The sequence below is a fragment of the Vicugna pacos genome, chromosome 15, assembly GCF_048564905.1.
Source record: "Vicugna pacos chromosome 15, VicPac4, whole genome shotgun sequence".
Taxonomy (NCBI): Eukaryota; Metazoa; Chordata; class Mammalia; order Artiodactyla; family Camelidae; genus Vicugna; species Vicugna pacos.
In genome coordinates this window covers 16,626,283-16,644,348 of record NC_133001.1, presented here as the reverse complement: position 1 = coordinate 16,644,348, position 18,066 = coordinate 16,626,283, and the positions used below count along the sequence as shown (strand labels likewise).

Below are 18,066 nucleotides of genomic sequence, written 5' to 3'. Positions count from 1 at the left end.
CATGAAATTTTGTATTTTAAGCATTGTCTTGAAGTATCCTTTCATATTATATGTTTTTTATTTGGCCTGTCTTATGTGAGAGAATGAACTGTTTGTTTTAAAGACAGCTAACTCACAAATCCTGTAGGATACTTCCTATATTATGCCCTGTGAATAGTTTTTCACATTTAAAGAAATAACAAGTAATCTAAGTCTTAACTGTTTCTGTGTTCATATAAAATACATTTTTATTTTAAGGATCTCAGGTGCTCAGAATTGAGTAGGTCATTGATTATATTCTTTATTAACGACATCAGTATCTTTGGTCTAGAAAGGCTACATTTTTGTCCTGCTTCATTGTACCTTAATAGTTTTTCTTCATCACCTACCTGCAATTCCATCGTCCCCACTCTCTCATATTTAATGTTTATCCTTCCAAGCCATCTTCCAAGTTTTTAATATATTTCTTTGAAAAACTATGTAATAACATCTATTTTGTATAACTTCTCAATTTCACATAAATGATATTATGGTGTAAATATCATTTTGCTTCTAGCCTTCATAAAATATTAGGTTTTTAAGACCTATTCATGTTACTGTATATAACATGCTTTTGACTGACTTATATTATTCTATTGCATTCACATACCATAGCTCATCTTCCTCTAGTCATAGATATTTAGGTTATTTCCAGACCTTCCCACTTCTACGTGTCTTCCTGTGACCCTGCCCTGAAGTTTCTTTGGTATATATGTCCTAGTGTAGAATGGCTGGAGTTTTGAGTATATGCATATTTAATTTTAGTAAGTAATGCTGGATTGTTCTCAGGAGTGGTTGTACCAGTTTACACTTGCACCAGCAAAACATGAGGATTTCATTTTCTGTTTTCAGCAGCACATATTCTCTTATTTTATTAATCTGATATGTGTGAAATTGTATTTTGTCTTAATTGCATTATCTGATTACTAATAAGCTAAGCATATGCTTTTTAGTCATTCTGGTTTCCATTCTGTGGATTGCCTATACTTATAGTTTGCCCATTTTTTTCTATTAGGTTTTTCTCTTTCTTGCTGATTATTGTACAAGAAGTTCTTTGTATATTCTAGATAATGTTTCCTTTTTAGGCTCAGATGTTGGAAATAACTTGGACTTGATATTTATTACTTCTTGTCTTTGGTGTCTTCCATGGAATAGAAATTTTAATTTTGCCCCCAATTGTTTGTATTTTTTAGGTCTTGTTCTATCCATGCTATAGTTTTACCAGTTACATTTATTTTAATTAGAATTTATTTTTGGATAGAGTATGAGGTATGAATCCAACTTTTTCTCCAGCTAATCATTGAGGGGAAAGGGTTATTGACAACACCACTTCTCTCAAGAGGAAAATGTTCTTGGATTTACTTTCTCCTTAGCACTATTTCCTTGGAAATCTACTGGGTTAAGATAAATATGGAATGCCAGCTGTTTATCCAGCAACATTTTTTTTATTGTAGAAAACACAGGCTTTGAGATTTCTCTGAGTAAGGTACAACTGGTAACCAAGCTTGTTTCTCCTTGCAGAGACCTGGAACCCACCTTCAAGGGATTTTTACAACATAGTGGTTCCTATGGCATATAAGGCTTACCTAAGGAGGATGCTCTCTATAGGCTGTGTTTACTGTGCTGTACCCTTTAGCCAAGCTAAGTGACCTTGGTGCCAAGTTATATCCTTTTGAGTCATGTGAGTGTGAATGTTTGCTGGGTAAGCAGAGAAGGACTATAGTAATTACTTCTGGTACCATCTACTAAATCCATATTTTCCCCATTTCATTACAGACCAAGTTCCCATAAACATGAAACTGGTACTCTCTGTTCTATTTATTGATATATGTCAATTCCTTTCCCAGTACAGCACTGTCTCAATATAACTTTATAGTAAGTTTTAATATCTGATAAGTGAATCTGTTTGTCCTCCTTTGTTAAAATTACCTTAGCTGTTTGTAGATTTTTATTCTTGTGTTTACATTTTAGTATCAGTTTATCAAGTTCCCAAAAATAAGCTGCTGAGATTTTTATTGGAATTGCATTGAATTTGCGGATTAATTTAGAACTGACATTGTTACAAGGTCGGATCATCACATTTGTGAACATCATTTCTCTCCATTTATTCAGGACATCATGTATTTATTGGGTTTTGTTTGTTTGTTGACTAATTCCTATATACTTCATACTTTTTGTAGCCGTTGAAAATGATATTATTTCTGTTACAGAGAAGTATGTTGGACTTGGTATGTTGATCTTGTATTTGTAACTTTGATGAATGCTTATTCTAAAATAATTGATTCTCTTTGGTTGTCTAAGTAAATGCAAATGCAACTAATGAGTTTTAGTTCTTCCTTTTTAGTCCCTATACCTTTCTTTCCTTTTTATTGTTTTGGCCAGGTTGCCAGTCTGTATTTAACGGTAGCTGTGGTAGCAGGCATTTTTATCTTATTTCTACTTCAGAGTCTAAAGTTGCTCTATTCAATATGATGTTTGCTGTAAGTTTTATGCTAGTTAGTTTTTATCAAAAGAATGTCCCTTTTATCGATAATTTAAATCTGCATTTGCTTTATGGTCTTTTGATTTTTTACTTTTAATAATAGTAATATAGTGAATAACATTGATTTTCTGGTATTGAACCATTCTTGCATTCCTAATTGATTTTCTTTGTAGTGAAATAATTTGTTTCATTAAAAACACATATAAGGGGGGAGGATATAGCGCAAGTGGTATAGTGCATGCGTAGCATACACGAGGTCATGGGTTTAACCTCCAGTACCTCTAGAATAAGCAAACCTAATTACCTCCCCCCAAAAAATAAAAAATAAATAAATAAATAAATTCTAAATATAAGTAAATAAATGAAAACACATATGAGTAAGTGTAGGAAATGATTAAGATAAAAGTGAGATATGCAGTAAACCTAACAGTATACAGAAGGCAGAATTGCCACTATTTGATAAGGTTTCCTGGGAGAAGATAAGCTGAAAAGAGACACTGGGTCATAGTCTGGCTTCAGTTTCTCTGAAAATTTACAAGAGCCTTTTATGGAGAAAGTCATTGGGCAAGGCCCTAAGCAAATATTGGGAAACCTAGCTTTATCTGCAGTTTATGTATTTTGACAGATGTGGCAGCTACTAGAACTTGATATCTGCCTATAATACAGTCAGAGGGAGTGGCTATGGCTATCCTTCAGCAGTCAGGAGTGGAACAAAGCAGAACACTTATGTGTTCTCAAAAGATCCAAGGAGCAGAAGGAACGAGCAAGGACTTCATTAACATGTGGTCTGGCGAGCCAAGTACAGCTAACCTAGGCCAGGCTTATCTCAGCGTTGTCAGATTAAAAATATAGTATAACATAAAGCATCGTGTTGAAGACTCTCTAGTCATTCTGCACAAATCTGAACTGGCTGCTCTCTGCCTGGTGCACAGTTATCCTGGGTTCTGTCTCTTTTTTGCTGAGGAGTCTTATGATCTATCTTTCTTGTTTCCATACCCGACAGTTACCTCTATCTTGGTTTGCTCTCTTGGAGAGGTAAAGCACATCTAGCACATCTCTTTCCTGAGAAAGGCTGCAGGGAAGTAAAGTGTGAGTCCTTTTGAATGTCCAAAAATGTCTTTTAATTTTATTCTCAATTTGAATAACAGTCTTGACATAAAATTCCAAGTTGGCCATTATTTTTCTTTAAAATTTTGAAGTGATTTCTCTGTTGTCTCTAGGTTCCTTGTGACTGCTGAGAAGGCTGAAGCTATTTCTGATTCTTGACCCTTTGTATGGGTCCTATTTGTTTTCCTCTCTGGAAGCTTGTAGGTTGAATTTGAGAATATTAATGACTAAATTATTTTGTTTTGAAGTTTCCATTTTCCTGCAGTCTTTTTTCCCCCCTTGGGTTACTTTCTGTGTGTGTGTGTTTATGTTTATGTTTTACCTCTGTCTATCATGATATTTTCCTTGGGTTTCTGCTGAACTTTGGTTGCCTGCTTATGTTTAAGAATAAGAGGACTGGAAGGGGAGGGTATAGCTCAGTGGTAGAATGTGTGCTTAGCATGCACTGGGTCCTGGGTGCAATCCCCATTACCTCTATTAAAATAAATAAATCTAATTACCTCCGCCCCCACCAAAAAGCTTTTTTTTAATTTGTTTTAAGAATAAGAGGCTGAATAGCTGATTGAATGCTTTGAGCAGACAGGCAGGGCTCATTGACAGTGAACTTTGTGTTAAAGCTAGTTTGGAGGGTATGACATAGGATTTACTAATATTTACTTAAATTAAATTTTCTATCCAGTCTTAGGCAGACCAGAAAGCACTTTAAATAACTGTAGGTAAGTAGCTCCAATGAGAGAGTAGAGAGGAGGTGGAAAACTCCGTTGTGTCATTTCTCCTTCCAGATTCATCAATTGGATAGATCACTCCTTCCCTGAGAAGCAGTTAGTGAGACAGGGAGAGAAGGAGGGAGAAAGGCACCAGTTTATTCTAGAGAAATACTTCCATGTAACGATACGAAGTAGGAAATTATGTTAAACAGTGTGTTAAGTTGAATGTATATTTTAAATATCTTTATATTTGCTTTTTTAAAATCTGCTGTTTCTGAGATAAATATGTTTAAAATCTCCAGTTGTTGATAGTCTCACATTTTTATCAGTTATTTTATATATTTTTGCTACCTTATTATAAGTTTTGCACTTACCATGTTTTTTTTTTATAGATCATTTTCTTCTGCAGGTTTGGAAGCCATACAGTCGAATTTTTAATTCTTGTTATGGTTACTTCTAACCCATAATTATTTTTCTTTATCAGTGTTTAAAGTTATCAGTATTAATAGAGTCTTACAGTAACACAAGAATGTTGGCACACTCACCCTCCCTGCTTTCTCACTTTTCCTATTGTCTCCCCCTTTCTTGTTCTTTCACCGATGTTGGTATCACATGGAGTTTTTATCCTAAATTGTTAGTTAATTTTTCATTTTTAATATTTGCCTATTTGAACAAAAGACTTGTCTGTTTAGCCTTATTTCCTATGTATGTTTTATCCCTTCATTTACATTTTTAACCATCAAACTAATATAATCACATGGTTTTAAAAAATCAAATTGTAATTAAACACACATGAAGAGAGAAAGTAGTCCCTGCCTACAGAGTCCTTGATGCCAGAAGCAACCACATTTAACTCTCTTGCTATTCTGTTTTTATCTTTTTACTTTGAAATATAATGTGGTCATCTTGCAATTTTGACTTAATCAATTTTAGAAGTTATCTATTAACCTCTCCTTCCCACCTCCCCCATGGAGTTTTTAATTGCCTTCCACTACTATCCCATACTTCCTCTTACCCCATCTTTTTAATATTTTAACTTTTAGTTAAATCAATGAAATCTTTAATATTATAATATTTTAACTTTTAGTTGAATCAATGAAAATGATTGCATTATTGTGACCATGTAGATATTGTTTCTTTCATCTCTATTATTTATTCCTTATATAACTTTTTGGGTTTCCTGCGTTGACATTGCTTTGTTTTCTTATTTGCCTAGTTTTTATGTACTATACCTGGCTACAAGGAGTGGTGCCTGATGCTTTAAAGTGCTGGACCTTTCAAGGGTTCTACTGTGTAAACAGTCTTAGTTGTCGTCAGAATCCCTGTCTTAGGTGTAATTTCATCCCCTCATTTCTTTCGGATGAACTTTGCTAAAAGCAAGGAGTGACAGTCAACCACAAACTCACAATCTGACCTTTTCTAAACCACTTCCCTCAGAGCTATAGGCTTGATAACCTGCCTTTCAAGTTAACACAGGTGAAAATACTTTTGGGAAGAGTCACCAGCCTGCAATTTGTTTCTACCCGCCAATGCCACTTGTATCTTAAATCTTTGTTATTGTAGACACCACTTTAAGGGACTTTCTCTTTTAGGGAATACGCTAAGCTTCTGTAACAAATAGATCAAAAATACAGTAACTAAAGCAAGACAAACATTTTCCTCATACAATAGTCCAGAGGTAGGCAGGCAGTCGAGGGCTTGTTAGGCAGCTTTGCTTCATAAGGTAATTCAGGACCCAGGTTCCTTCTGTTACTGTCCTGCAATATCCTATGGGTTGCTCTTGTCCTTGTGGTTTAAGGGTTTAGGTTAGCTCCACTGTCACAACTGAGTTCCATCTTGTGTAAAAGGAGGAGAGGGAGTAGAGTAAGTAGCTTCTCTTTAAGGATTTACCTAACTAGCATCTTTGTGGTACAAACTTGCCTAATTTTAATCTTTGTGGAAGAAAAATAGTAAAAGATTTGCAGAAAGTCACAGATGATACAATTGGAAAAAACTGGCATTCTATACAGTTAGACACTTAATCATCAGATTTCATAATGCTAATTATTCATTTGAATAGGGCTTTCCCATTTCTATCCTTTCTGACCCTAACATTTAGTTTTGATTCTGAGAATAGACACATCCCAAGTGGAAATTAGAAATACTGACATGTAGCGTTTACCCCACAAGACTGAGCCTTGTACATCTGACTAGGTTCCCGGTAGTAGTCGCCACCAATAACACATACGTACTGAACCTATTAATGTATGAAAACTGAACGTATCACCCAGAGCTATTTACATTTTTCAAGAGATGCCTCCTGATAAAGACAATGCTTCACCTGATACTTCCGGTGTCCCTCATATCATGCAGTTTTCCCATTTTACATGACCTAAGCTGGTATACTAAAGCCACCAACCATTGCATCTGTTCTTTTAGTTCTTCCATCTCCCCTATGTTCTCCTTTCTTCTGGACTCACAGTTGACCACCTAAGTTCTGGCTGCGGGCATCTGGTTGCTAAGAGACAAGACGCTAGGAGGGTGGGGACGCTGCACTGCGACAAACCTGAGAGTGAATGCGAGGGTTGGGGGAGGTGGCCGGCCACGGCTCCGCGCGGCGGCCGTCTGCAGCAGCTGCTCCTCGGCTCCCGCCCGCCCGGCAGGAGCTCGACACCCATTGGCTCCACCGCAGAGGCGCTGGCCTGCGATTGGCCGGGCGGCGTCGCGCTCGGCGCTCCCGCCCTCCATCCCCCTATCGGCCCTGGTACCCCGCCGCGGCTTGCGAGCCGGCGCGGGCGGCGGCGCCGCGGCCCGGGTTGCGGTTCTGCTCGGGGGGGCTTCACGGCCGGGCGGTGCCGGCCGCTGCAGGTGACGGAGGCGCGGCGAGAGTCGCCGCATCCTTGTGGAGGTGAGCGAGACGCCGAGGGTGCCGCCCGGGGGCGGGTAGTACGGCGAGAGCGGCACGGCTGGCAGCCAGCTCGTTCCCTCTGCGGCCTCCTCAGACCGGCGGGGCCGCTCGCCCAAAGTGCCCCCGAACGCCCCGAGTCGCAGCCCGCAGCCCGCCAGCCCTGCGTGCTCCAGCTCCCGGGAGCCGGTCCCAACCGCGAACCGGCTGAGTGACTCCCCAGCGTCTGCTTCTCCGGCCTCGCCTCGGCTCCGTGCCCCGCATCTTCCCCCGCCTCGCCCTGCAGCACCGCGCCTTTGTCCGCCCCCGCCCGCCTGGCGCCGGGAGAGTTTCTTCCCCTGAGGCGAGGCGGGGAGAACGGGAAGGTCTGCAGTGCCCTGAGGACGCGCCGCGCAGTGAGCCTCTGGGCCGAAGGTTTGCAGGGCTTTTAATCTCTTCATCCTAGGGTTCAGATGTGATTTTATTCCCCCTTTACAGTGAAAGCCAGCTGCCTCCGTTCTCATTTGTGGTCAGAAATCCTGGGCACAGGGCTTCTACCGTGTTGTGGGATGACTCAGTATTATCTCCCACCTTTGACCTGCCCTAGGACCCCCTCGCTTTCCATCTTCCACTGCCTAGGGGAGAAAAAAAGTCTGTCTACACGACCGTTTTTCTGTTTGTAAGAAAGAAGGGAAAAAAAACATGCCGGTCGTGGACCTCTGTTTGGCATTAGTTAATTAATTAGATTGGTCTTACTAATACATTTAAATAAGCCACAGTTGTGGGAATAGAGGAGAGGGTATGAGGTGTGTTGTTTAAAAGTGTAGTGTTTTAACAAGTAGAATTTTTTTGGTAAATAACACGTTTCACGTTAAACATTAACATCTTTTTGATGCTTTGTCATGAATGGGAGATCTAGTAGTAGTGTAATTTGAGCTTCAAACTTTCTCTTATTGTCAGTTTTTCATAAGCCTATATACTTCTTTTCCAGAATGGGGTGCACTGTGACAGCTACTCAGAATTTATGTGTTACTAAGGATTATCCATTAGTGCCATCCATGCCTTTCATACTTACACTCTAACTCTAAGGGATGCTTTCTTGAACATTTATTTAACTGGATTTAATACTGGGTAGTTATGTAAAGAAAATATCAACAGAAAAAAAATTTTTGCATCTAGACAATTTAAGTTATTCTTAGACATGGATATTATAAATGAGTATTAGATTTGAAATACCCATACAAGTTTTAAAGTATTTTATATGGACAGTATTTTTGATTATATAACAGGTACCTGCACATTGTGGGTCACAATAAATATATGAGAAATTTTAAATGAATCTTTTTGGAAGTAAAGAAAAAGACAGCACCCACGTCCTTGCCCTGAATTCCATTTTACACTGTTTTCTACTGAGACTCAAATAAATTGTACCCTGTGCCCTAACACACACCTCAAATTGTGTGGTATGAAAAGTGATAATATGCTAGGCAGTCAAGTGGAAAATAACAGAATTCTGTAAAATCTATTTCCAGCTGGGCTCAAGGCAGTGTTTTACAGTTCTTAAACTAATTTTTGGAACTTTTTATGCCAATCATGGCTGAGATAGGAAGGTAGAAAGATAGTAATAGTATATGTGTATATATATAACTATTTAATCCTTACAATAACCTCAAAGGTAGGTATTATTTCCCTTACAGCTGAAACCATTGAAAGCATAGGCTGTACTGCTGGAAGTGGTAAACTAGATAGGAATCTAGATCTGACTTTCTACTCATTTTGTTAAGAGCATACTTAATTGGAAAGTTGCTATCTCTCCTTTCATCTGTCACATGTATCTTTATGAATCTGTGTAATCCGAGGATCTTTGGAATGGTGATGTTACTACTACAAACATTATGTTGTATTATGTGCCAGGTAGCACTGTCCATATATCCTCAAAGTATGTGGTAGCTACTGTTTTTCTTCCTTTTACCAAGGAGGAAACTGAAGCTTAGAGATATGTAATCTGAAGCAGTTCTACCTTAAGTGGTAGAAGCAGACAAAAATTGGGATAGTCTGGCTCCAGAATCCATACCCTTATCCACAACTCGATTCTGGCCCATCAACGGAACCTCTCTAGTTGCTGGGAAGCTATGATTTTAGAGTACTTATTGTTTTGCTTTCTTTTTAATGTTCATGCAGAAACCTGTAGGATAATTTATGATATCTGCCACCTAATGTCCTATATCAGTGTTTTATGTAAACGATTACACATTACTAATCATAGTTAACACTTACTGAGAGCTGCATACCAACTCCCCATTCCAACTTTTAAACATCTCGCATAATCCTCAACACAATCCAGGGAGGTAGATACTGTTATTTTATGCTGCATCACATTTGTAAGGTACTTTTATTGTCTTCAGAGTGCTTTCACAAAATAATCCCTTTGATTATTTCTATGATGTCAGTCAGAGGTATTACATCACTTAATTTTTCCCCCACTTAACAGATGCACTGGGGTTGAACCCAGGACTTATGCATACCAAACACACAATCTACCACTAAGCTATACCCCCCACCCCTACCATCACTTAATTTTTATTGCAGAAGTTCAGGTGACTTGCCTTGACTAACGTGTAGAGTTAAAACTCCAACCAGAGCTTCAGACTCCCATGTATGTTGCTTTTCCCACTATACTCATCTGTCAATGAATCTTTGCTTTGTATTTGTTGTCCTGAAATAGATAGTATTTTCCATAGAAACAGCTTATGCTTGGAGATTATATTCCCAACCCAAATTCAACATCAGTTAAATCATAAATATGACTGGCTGTAAATCTTTGTCTTTATTTTCATCTGTAAATTTATATTCTAACTTCAGTTACAATGCCTGGCATATAGTGGGGCCTCAATGTTAACTTTCATTTTTTTTTAAATTTCAGCTTTGTTGAGATATAATTGACATAAATTCTTAAAATTCTCTCAAGCTTAAAGAGGATAGCTTCTTTTTCTCCTTGATACCACAGCCTCCTTCTCCACCATAATACCACAGCTGTTAAGTGTCCCTCCTCTGCCCCTTGATAGCTAGCCCCTGCTTTGCCTCTCAGCAGATGATATTAAAACAATCTGTTTGACTTACCTCTTTGTTGGTAAGCTCCTTGAGAACAGGGGCCATGCCATATTTCTTTTTATGTCCCCAATGCTAGGCTCATTGTTGGGACTCACTAAATATTTGTTGAACTACATCCATTTGGAAAGCCATCTAGAGAATTTTTTCTTGGTCATCTTGTTCCTGAAGATCTTGAACACCCTTAGTCACAGAATATGTTATTCAAGGTCTGGACTGAACTAGAGGATGTGTGATGGGAGGAGAGATGGGTGGAGAGCGAGCTGAAGAAGCAAGGGAAGCCTCCACTGTACAGGGATGAGTGCATGTGTGTATGTATGTGGAGGTGCCTTGGCTTTTTATATATGAGAGTCAGGGTCTGTGTTTGGGTGTGTGTAATGATTAAACTTTATCAGGACAGTTGTCGCATTGCTTCTGAAGACAAGGAAGAGAACTTTCCAAAAAACATTTCAAACGCACAAAAACTAATTACAATTGTTGATGTAATCTCCCCACCATGTAAAACTAATAATCACATGGCATAGTAACAGTCATTGTGCTTATCCTAAAATGTCAGATTAGCTTTTAAACTTTTAAGTTTCATTTGTTTGCATCAGTCAGAATTAAAAATGCTTAACTGTCATAGTTTGTAGCATGAACCTTCACTTACAGAGAAATAAAGGAAATACGACTTTGGACTGGGATGAAATTATAATTTTTTTCAACAGCTTTTTTTTTTTACAGTTTAATTCCACCATGCATGAACTGCTAATCAAAATATAAATCATATGCACATAAGGATTTTTTAAAGGAAGATATGTTGTATTCAACTTTTCCCCCCAATGTTTTATTAAAAATTTTAAACAATCTACAGCAAAGTCAAAAGAATTTTATAGCAAACAGCTCTATATCCATCACTTATATTCTACCATAAATATTCTGTTAGAGTGGGGAATATAGAGCTCAGTGGTAGAGTGCTTGCTTAACATGCATGAGGTCCTGAGTTCAATCCCCAGTGCCTCCGTTTAAATACATACATACACACACCTAATTACCTACTCCCCCCAAAATATTTCAATATTTTAAAATTAAATTAAAAGTATTTTATTACACTTTTTAATCACATATTTATTCATCTGTCCATCCGTCTATCCATCCATCCACCAATGCATAATATTCAAATGCTATTATATTTGAAGAGATTTGAGCTGTATATTCTCTGTTGATTTTAGGTCAGTTTTATTTTTCCTTTACATAGTAGCAGATAATTCTTAGGAATGAATTATAACTGATTTATAATGTTATGAAAACATTTGGATTTCCAATACAAATAAATCTGTTTGTCTTTTCTATCTGTAGTTCCCAAAGATGAGTCGTGGACATTCAGAAAACAACAATTTCCTGAACAATAACAACCAAATGGTGTTGGACATGATCCTTTATCCATTAATTGGAATCCATCAGACCATCAACTGGGAAACTGTGGCAAGGCTTGTGCCTGGCTTAACACCCAAAGAGGTAAATAGCAGTCCTCCAAATATCTACTGAAAAGAAATCAGAAAAAGTGATCAATTTAGAGGAATAACTACTAACAAAAAAATTTGAGTTTCACATATTCAAATGCATGTATAAATACTGAATGTGCATATGGTACAATTTGACGATATACACATTATATAAATTATATGATATGTTAAGCCACCTGATAAGTTTAAATTTAACATTATCTTACATGTTTGCAACTGAATGAGTAAATAAATTTTTTATAAACTCCTTACGTTATTAAATTCCTAATATTATGCTTCTCAAATGAGTAATGTACAGACCTTTTTAAAGGAAAAAACTTGAATACTCCCAATGACTTAAATTATTATAGTGGAAATAAATATGCACTAACAATACTAGGTGTAAACACACCTATACAACTATAAACCAAATTTACATATTATATAGACACAAGTGAAAATGCAGACTAACACAATTCAAACTAATAAGCTTACTTAATGTGATAAGTAACAGTGTTTTGCTGAGATTAAATTGCTGTTTATGACACAAATATTGTGTAGTACCTTGTGGCACAAAATTTTTTGCATTTAGCCTATACTGTCATTTGCCCTTCAAAGCCCTCATTCTTTTTCCACTCTTCTCTCTCTAACCTGCTATGAAGTCTTCCGTTGCACCAGGACATTACTTGCCTTGGGACTCACCTGTCTCCTCTCTACCTTTGTCCTTTATTAAAATTAGTCTTGGACAGTTAAAATATTTCTTGGTATTAACTTAATCTACAATTAATTTACAACAGAAAAACAAATAGGCACTGAAATATTCTGTCATCCTAATGATCTAGATGATTTAATTAATGTTATCCTCAGAGTCAAAACTTACAATCTAAAAACTTTTACAGAGAACTCTTAGTTTTCTGGTAATTCATCTATGAACCCTAGTTTGAGAAACACCTCAGAATTTTTGCTGTTAAAGGGAATCCTAAAATGGGTGAATCACCTGGAAGTAGAAATGACATTAGTGATTTTACCCAGTTGGTTTTAAGCATATTCACCACTTGCCTGGCCCATCATACATACTGAATAAATACTTCTGGGATCAGTGAATGAACCAAGTTCCACTCTCTTCTTTTACAGCTGAGAAAACCAGTACCCACAGAGATTACTTGCCGTCGGTTATGTTATAGGTCTTTGTGAAGTGATGAGGGAACTTATTATTTAGTCTGTGTTATTACTCCCTAATCCATACTTTTTTCACCTTTTGGATTTTTACATGTTAAGTTTTAAAAACAGCAAACCTGTAAATTCTAATCATATTGACAGTTTCATATTGACTTCCTTTCAATATTATTTTACTGTCTGGTAGACAAAAAAAACTTTTTTTTTTAAAGTTTTATGAATGTTCTCTTAATCTCCTGGATTATAAATTTTTTTCCATGTCAAAGTTGACCTGTTGGTATTTTGAAAGTGGAAAAAGAATGAATTAAGATTTTCTTTGTTTTCTCCCCTCCCTTTCTCCAAGATTTTCTAGGTAAGTGTTTACCTTAGCTGAAATAACATATGTAAATTTTCCGTATTGACTACACCGTTACATTCTGACCAGCAATGTTGAGGGTTCCAATTTCTCCACATCCTTGCCAACACTTTTAGTGTCTTTTTTATTACAGCTATTCTAGTGGGTGTGAAGTGTTAACTCATTATGATTTTGATTTGCATTTTCCTAATGGCCAATAATACCAAGTATCTTTTAATGGATTTATGGGAGCTTCTTTGGAGAAATGTTTATTCATATGCTTTGCCCATTTTTCAACTGTGTGATTTGTCTTTTTATCATTGAATAGTAAAAGTTCTTTATATATTCCAGGTACAAGTCCTTTGTCAGATATGTGATTTGCAGTATTTTCTCCTATTTTGCAGGTTGTCTTTTTGTATTCTTGATGGTGTACTTTGAAGTACATAGTTTTAAATTTTAATGAAGTCTAGTTTAACTAATTTTTCTTTGTTGCTTGTGCTTTTAGTATTATATCTAAGAAACCATTACCAAATTCAGGGTCATGAAGATTTATACCTTTATTTTCTTCTAAGAATTTTATGGCTTTAGCTCTTATGTTTAGTCTTTAATCTGCTTTGAGCTAATTTTTGTATGTAGTGTGAGGTAGGGGATCAAACCTTATTCTTTTGCATGTAGATGTCATGTAATTTTTGCTTAAACACAAAAGAACATTTAACAGTATAGTTTAAATTATTCACTGGCCACTGCTTTTCTGTTTAAGCAATCATGTATTCATTTCAAATATTCAGGATTCATAATTTTCTTATTCTTAAGTATTAGAAATTACAAGCTTTGTTAAATAAGATAAATCTACACTCAGTTTCCAATATATCTATAAGCTTTACCTAAAAGATACCAAAATAATCTGTTTTAAAAGCCTACATACCACTTTCTCTGTGTTATAAAAAATAAACTCATTTTGTTAGGAAAATATTCAGTTAAGCCATTTTTGTTCTTTATCGTATACATTATACATGTACCTGTGAATCTGTACATTTCTCTAATTGTGTTGCAGCCTTTTTTCCTTTGCCCAGACTTTCATCACTACTTTTTTCTATCCTCATACAGAAAATGTTTTTTGTTTCTCATTTATCATGTTAGTTATTTGTATTTAGTTTTAAGATTTTGTTTAAAGAGACGGACATACATAATGATTTATAATCTTTTGGTCACTTACGTATCTTTTAAATGCCTTTTGAAAGGACTAAGCTTGGATTAGGCATTTCTTTATGATAATAGTACTATAGTACTATTATTTAACAATCCTTGCTGAAAATGGTGCTTAATATCTAGTGGGTACTTGGTAAATATTTGTGTAATAAATGAATGATGCCATACCCAGTACATTATTCAGTTAACATATACACATATACATGGAATGTATTTTTCTCCTTTTGCACCTCCCAGATTACTTGGTCAGTTGTGGAACTTGCCATCCAATATGATGTTGATGGAGATTTAAACATGAGTGCTGTATCACTGTTGTCTGACCAAGACCCACATTAAGGAAGGCATTTTGTGTTATGCTGCAGTGCACTCTTAGAAATGACATTTTCATGACAGACTACTTAACCTTACTATGATTAATCCACTCTTGATATTTTCTAATCTTTTGTATTTTTTTTTTTTTGAATTGCTTATCTGGACCCTCTAAATTGATTCCATGACTAATGATGGGTTAAGGTAAAACACTGAGCTAGAACAACTGTGCCCAAATACGTGGCCATGAAGTGTTACTACAGTGTTTTGTGCAAGGCAAAACTCACTATTAGTAAGAACAAAGACTTCATTACTTTAATAAAGAAAATCTAGTACACAAATCAGATGCTTTTTGGTTTAATTTCCATTGAAGGTTAGAATTTGGTCTTGTTTTTGGTAGAAAGTTGATGTAAAAGTAAAAACCAGGTTTTTAAATAAATTATTAAAATTGTCAACTAATAATAGCTGTAGACCATGGGGAAATATGATTCATAAAGGCATTCTTCATTTTTCTACGAGAGCATAAACATATTATGCTATTGGGTTAAAGCGTATTAAAGAAAATTCTACCCTGAATCTTGAAAAAGAAAAAATCTGTCAGAGGCTTTGTGTATCAAAATGTGTGCTAATTTTCTAGTTGTTGCCTAGCAGATTATATTCACATATAAAAAATGATATTAAACCCCCCCAGATTTGCATTTCCTTCCCCTGTATCATCACAGTGTGCAAAGAGGTTTGATGAACTGAAGAGCAGTGGCAGCTCACCCGTCGACAACCAGTATAGCCTCCTAATGGCTGCTGGAGAGAGCCCTGTTGAAACTTTAGCCACGTATATCAAGTCCTCGCTTCTTAACACACAGGGAGAGTTTCAGGAGACTCCAATTGGTCAGGATGCAGTTTCTAAAACAGGTAAGGTTTTAAAAACAAAATGCAGTACTTGTCCTTACGGTAATTCTGCAAAATATTATGCATTCCAGTCAACTTTTCTTTATTTTAGGCTAGTAGAAACATTAATAGAAAAATCTGTTAGTATTTGTATCTTCGTTAACTTTAGAAATTTGTCTTAATTATATTTGAAAAAAAATTTAAATGTTAATTTACAGGTCAAACACTATTACTACAAAAAGCTTTTTACTATGTCAAAACGTACTACTCCAGTCTGTTAGGCTAGCTATGTCATAAATTTTGAAGGGACCTGACCTATACCTTTTACTTAATTTTCTTTCACTGAGAGAATCTTCCTTTGTCCCTCGTGTTATCTTTTTCCCACCTCCCCTTTATTGGAGTCAACAGTAGCTTCAGATGACACAGAAGCAGGGTAGAAGAGATGTTTTCCACAATTACATTGGAAATAATAACTGGCTTTAGAAATCTTAGAGTGTAGTGAACTATTTTAATCTCAGCAGCAGCAGAGTATCGATATAAAAATTTGCTTCAGGAGGAGAAGCTATATTGTAGGATTTTGAACATTTGACCCCATCTGTTCACACCATATCAGTATTTTTTAAATCTTCAGTGTAATGTTAGCAATTTGTGATCCTTTTTTTGTATTGCTTTTTCCATATACTTTTAGAAGTACTAAGGCGCCTGACAAAGTACCATCTTTAACTAGTTTTGGAAACCATACATTTATAGTATAACCATTCAATAAGTAAAAACCCATTCTCAGCTAGAAATGCTAACCTCCCCCCTTTGTTTTTGTATGTGTTTGTTTCTGTATTTAAGGAAAACATAGTATAGCTTCCACAAGGAATTGTTCTTCAGAAAGTGAAAATTGTACTACTCATAATGGTGGAGAAAAGACTGAAGAATCTGAAGGGTAGGAGGCTGGTTCTTTGCTAGATAAGATTAATATGAATATCAACTTTAAATTATAAAATATATGATTGGTGATTGTATACATCAGTTACCACAATTTAGGAATTTCATGTTACATGGTTGCTGAAACAATTGAAATCAGAGTAGTTCATGTGTTGAGCTGTAAACAGTTGCTTAGATAGCTAAATGTGTGGCTTATTCATAACACTTATAAATCGGACAACAGTTTTCCACTTTAAAAATTCATTTTCATCTTGTAAATATTAGTAATATCATCTATTAACATAAAATTTTCAAAAGTAAATTTTAAAACCCAAAGGAAAATCTCTGTCATTAGTTCTCCAACTTCATTAAGGAAACTGGCTATGTATTTTAGAACTATGTAAATATAATTACTCATTATCGAAACATTTAAAAATTAGAATATATCTTTCAGTATAACGCAAGTTTTGATAATTTTGTACTATTTTGTATATTTTACAAAAACTGCACATATTTTAAGTATTCACTTTGATGAGTTTTAACAAATGAGTTTACCATATAACCATCATCCAAATGAAGATAAAGAACATTTTCATCATCTCTAGAAGTTCCTTTGTGTATTTTCAGTTTTGATAGTTTTTTTGTGACAACTTTATTAATACATTATTCACATACATAAAGTTTACTCTCTTGAAAGGTCTGGAGATGGATGGTGGTTATAATTGCATAACAACATGAGTACTTACTGCCACTGAACTGTACACTTAAAGTGGCAAATTTTATGTTATGTATATTTTATCACAATAAGAAAATTCACCCTTTTATAGTTTAGTGAATTTTAGTTGATTCACATAGGTTTTTAACGGGTAGGTTTGTTTGTGTGACACAAGAACTTAACAGATAATTTTTTTACTAGAATTATCTAGTGTTTCATGCTGTGGTCCAGAAAGCCACAGAAACTTCATGCTTCATTATACCAGCCATTACCTGTTTATATTTTGACCATAATTTCTTTGAAAGAACAATTTGTGAAGTTATTTAAATTCCTGTGGGACTCTGACAGAGCATTGGTTATTAATCCTTTTTCTGTAGCCAACTTTATTTCAAATGTAATTTCTTTGTGTTTAGAATTTTTGAAGTTCAGTTAAACACATGTTAAATTCATATCATAGGATAGTGTATCTTCCTATTTAATCTCTTCCTTTTGTAATGACATGAAGACAGTGTGGATCACACTGGTGTTTCTTTTTGAGGTGACGTAATGTTCAAGGGTATATAAATTCAAGGAGTACATAATTTTTGAAACAATTTTTGTGATACATCATCTAAACTTATTCTTAAATTGTTTTTTAAATATGCAAATAAGCACATGGTAGTCTTAAGAATTTTTTAACCACATTTACTAATTTGTATTTATTGAATGCCTAGAAACAAACTTTCTTGCTATTAAAAGTAACAGTGTAGCCATG

At 35.7% G+C, this 18,066-nt stretch overlaps 1 protein-coding gene across 8 annotated transcripts in view; it reads left to right on the top strand.

The window, feature by feature from the left end:
- Window positions 1–7,057: 7,057 nt before the first annotated feature.
- SANBR (SANT and BTB domain regulator of CSR) overlaps window positions 7,058–18,066 on the top strand; it is a 40,245-nt gene continuing 29,236 nt past the window's right edge. For 5 of the 8 annotated variants that reach the window (XR_012058968.1, XM_072937689.1, XM_072937693.1 and 2 more), the window contains exons 1-4: window positions 7,058–7,201; window positions 11,624–11,782; window positions 15,520–15,706; window positions 16,523–16,616. Coding sequence is in view for 6 of the 8 variants with exons in the window: in XM_072937689.1 (XP_072793790.1) it covers window positions 11,633–11,782; window positions 15,520–15,706; window positions 16,523–16,616 (431 nt within the window). In the remaining 2 variants the exon portion in view is untranslated. Of the gene's footprint in view, window positions 7,613–11,623; window positions 11,783–15,488; window positions 15,707–16,522; window positions 16,617–18,066 lie in introns of those variants that run through there. The other 3 variants (XM_072937690.1, XM_015237022.3, XM_015237023.3) reach the window with 3 other exon arrangements.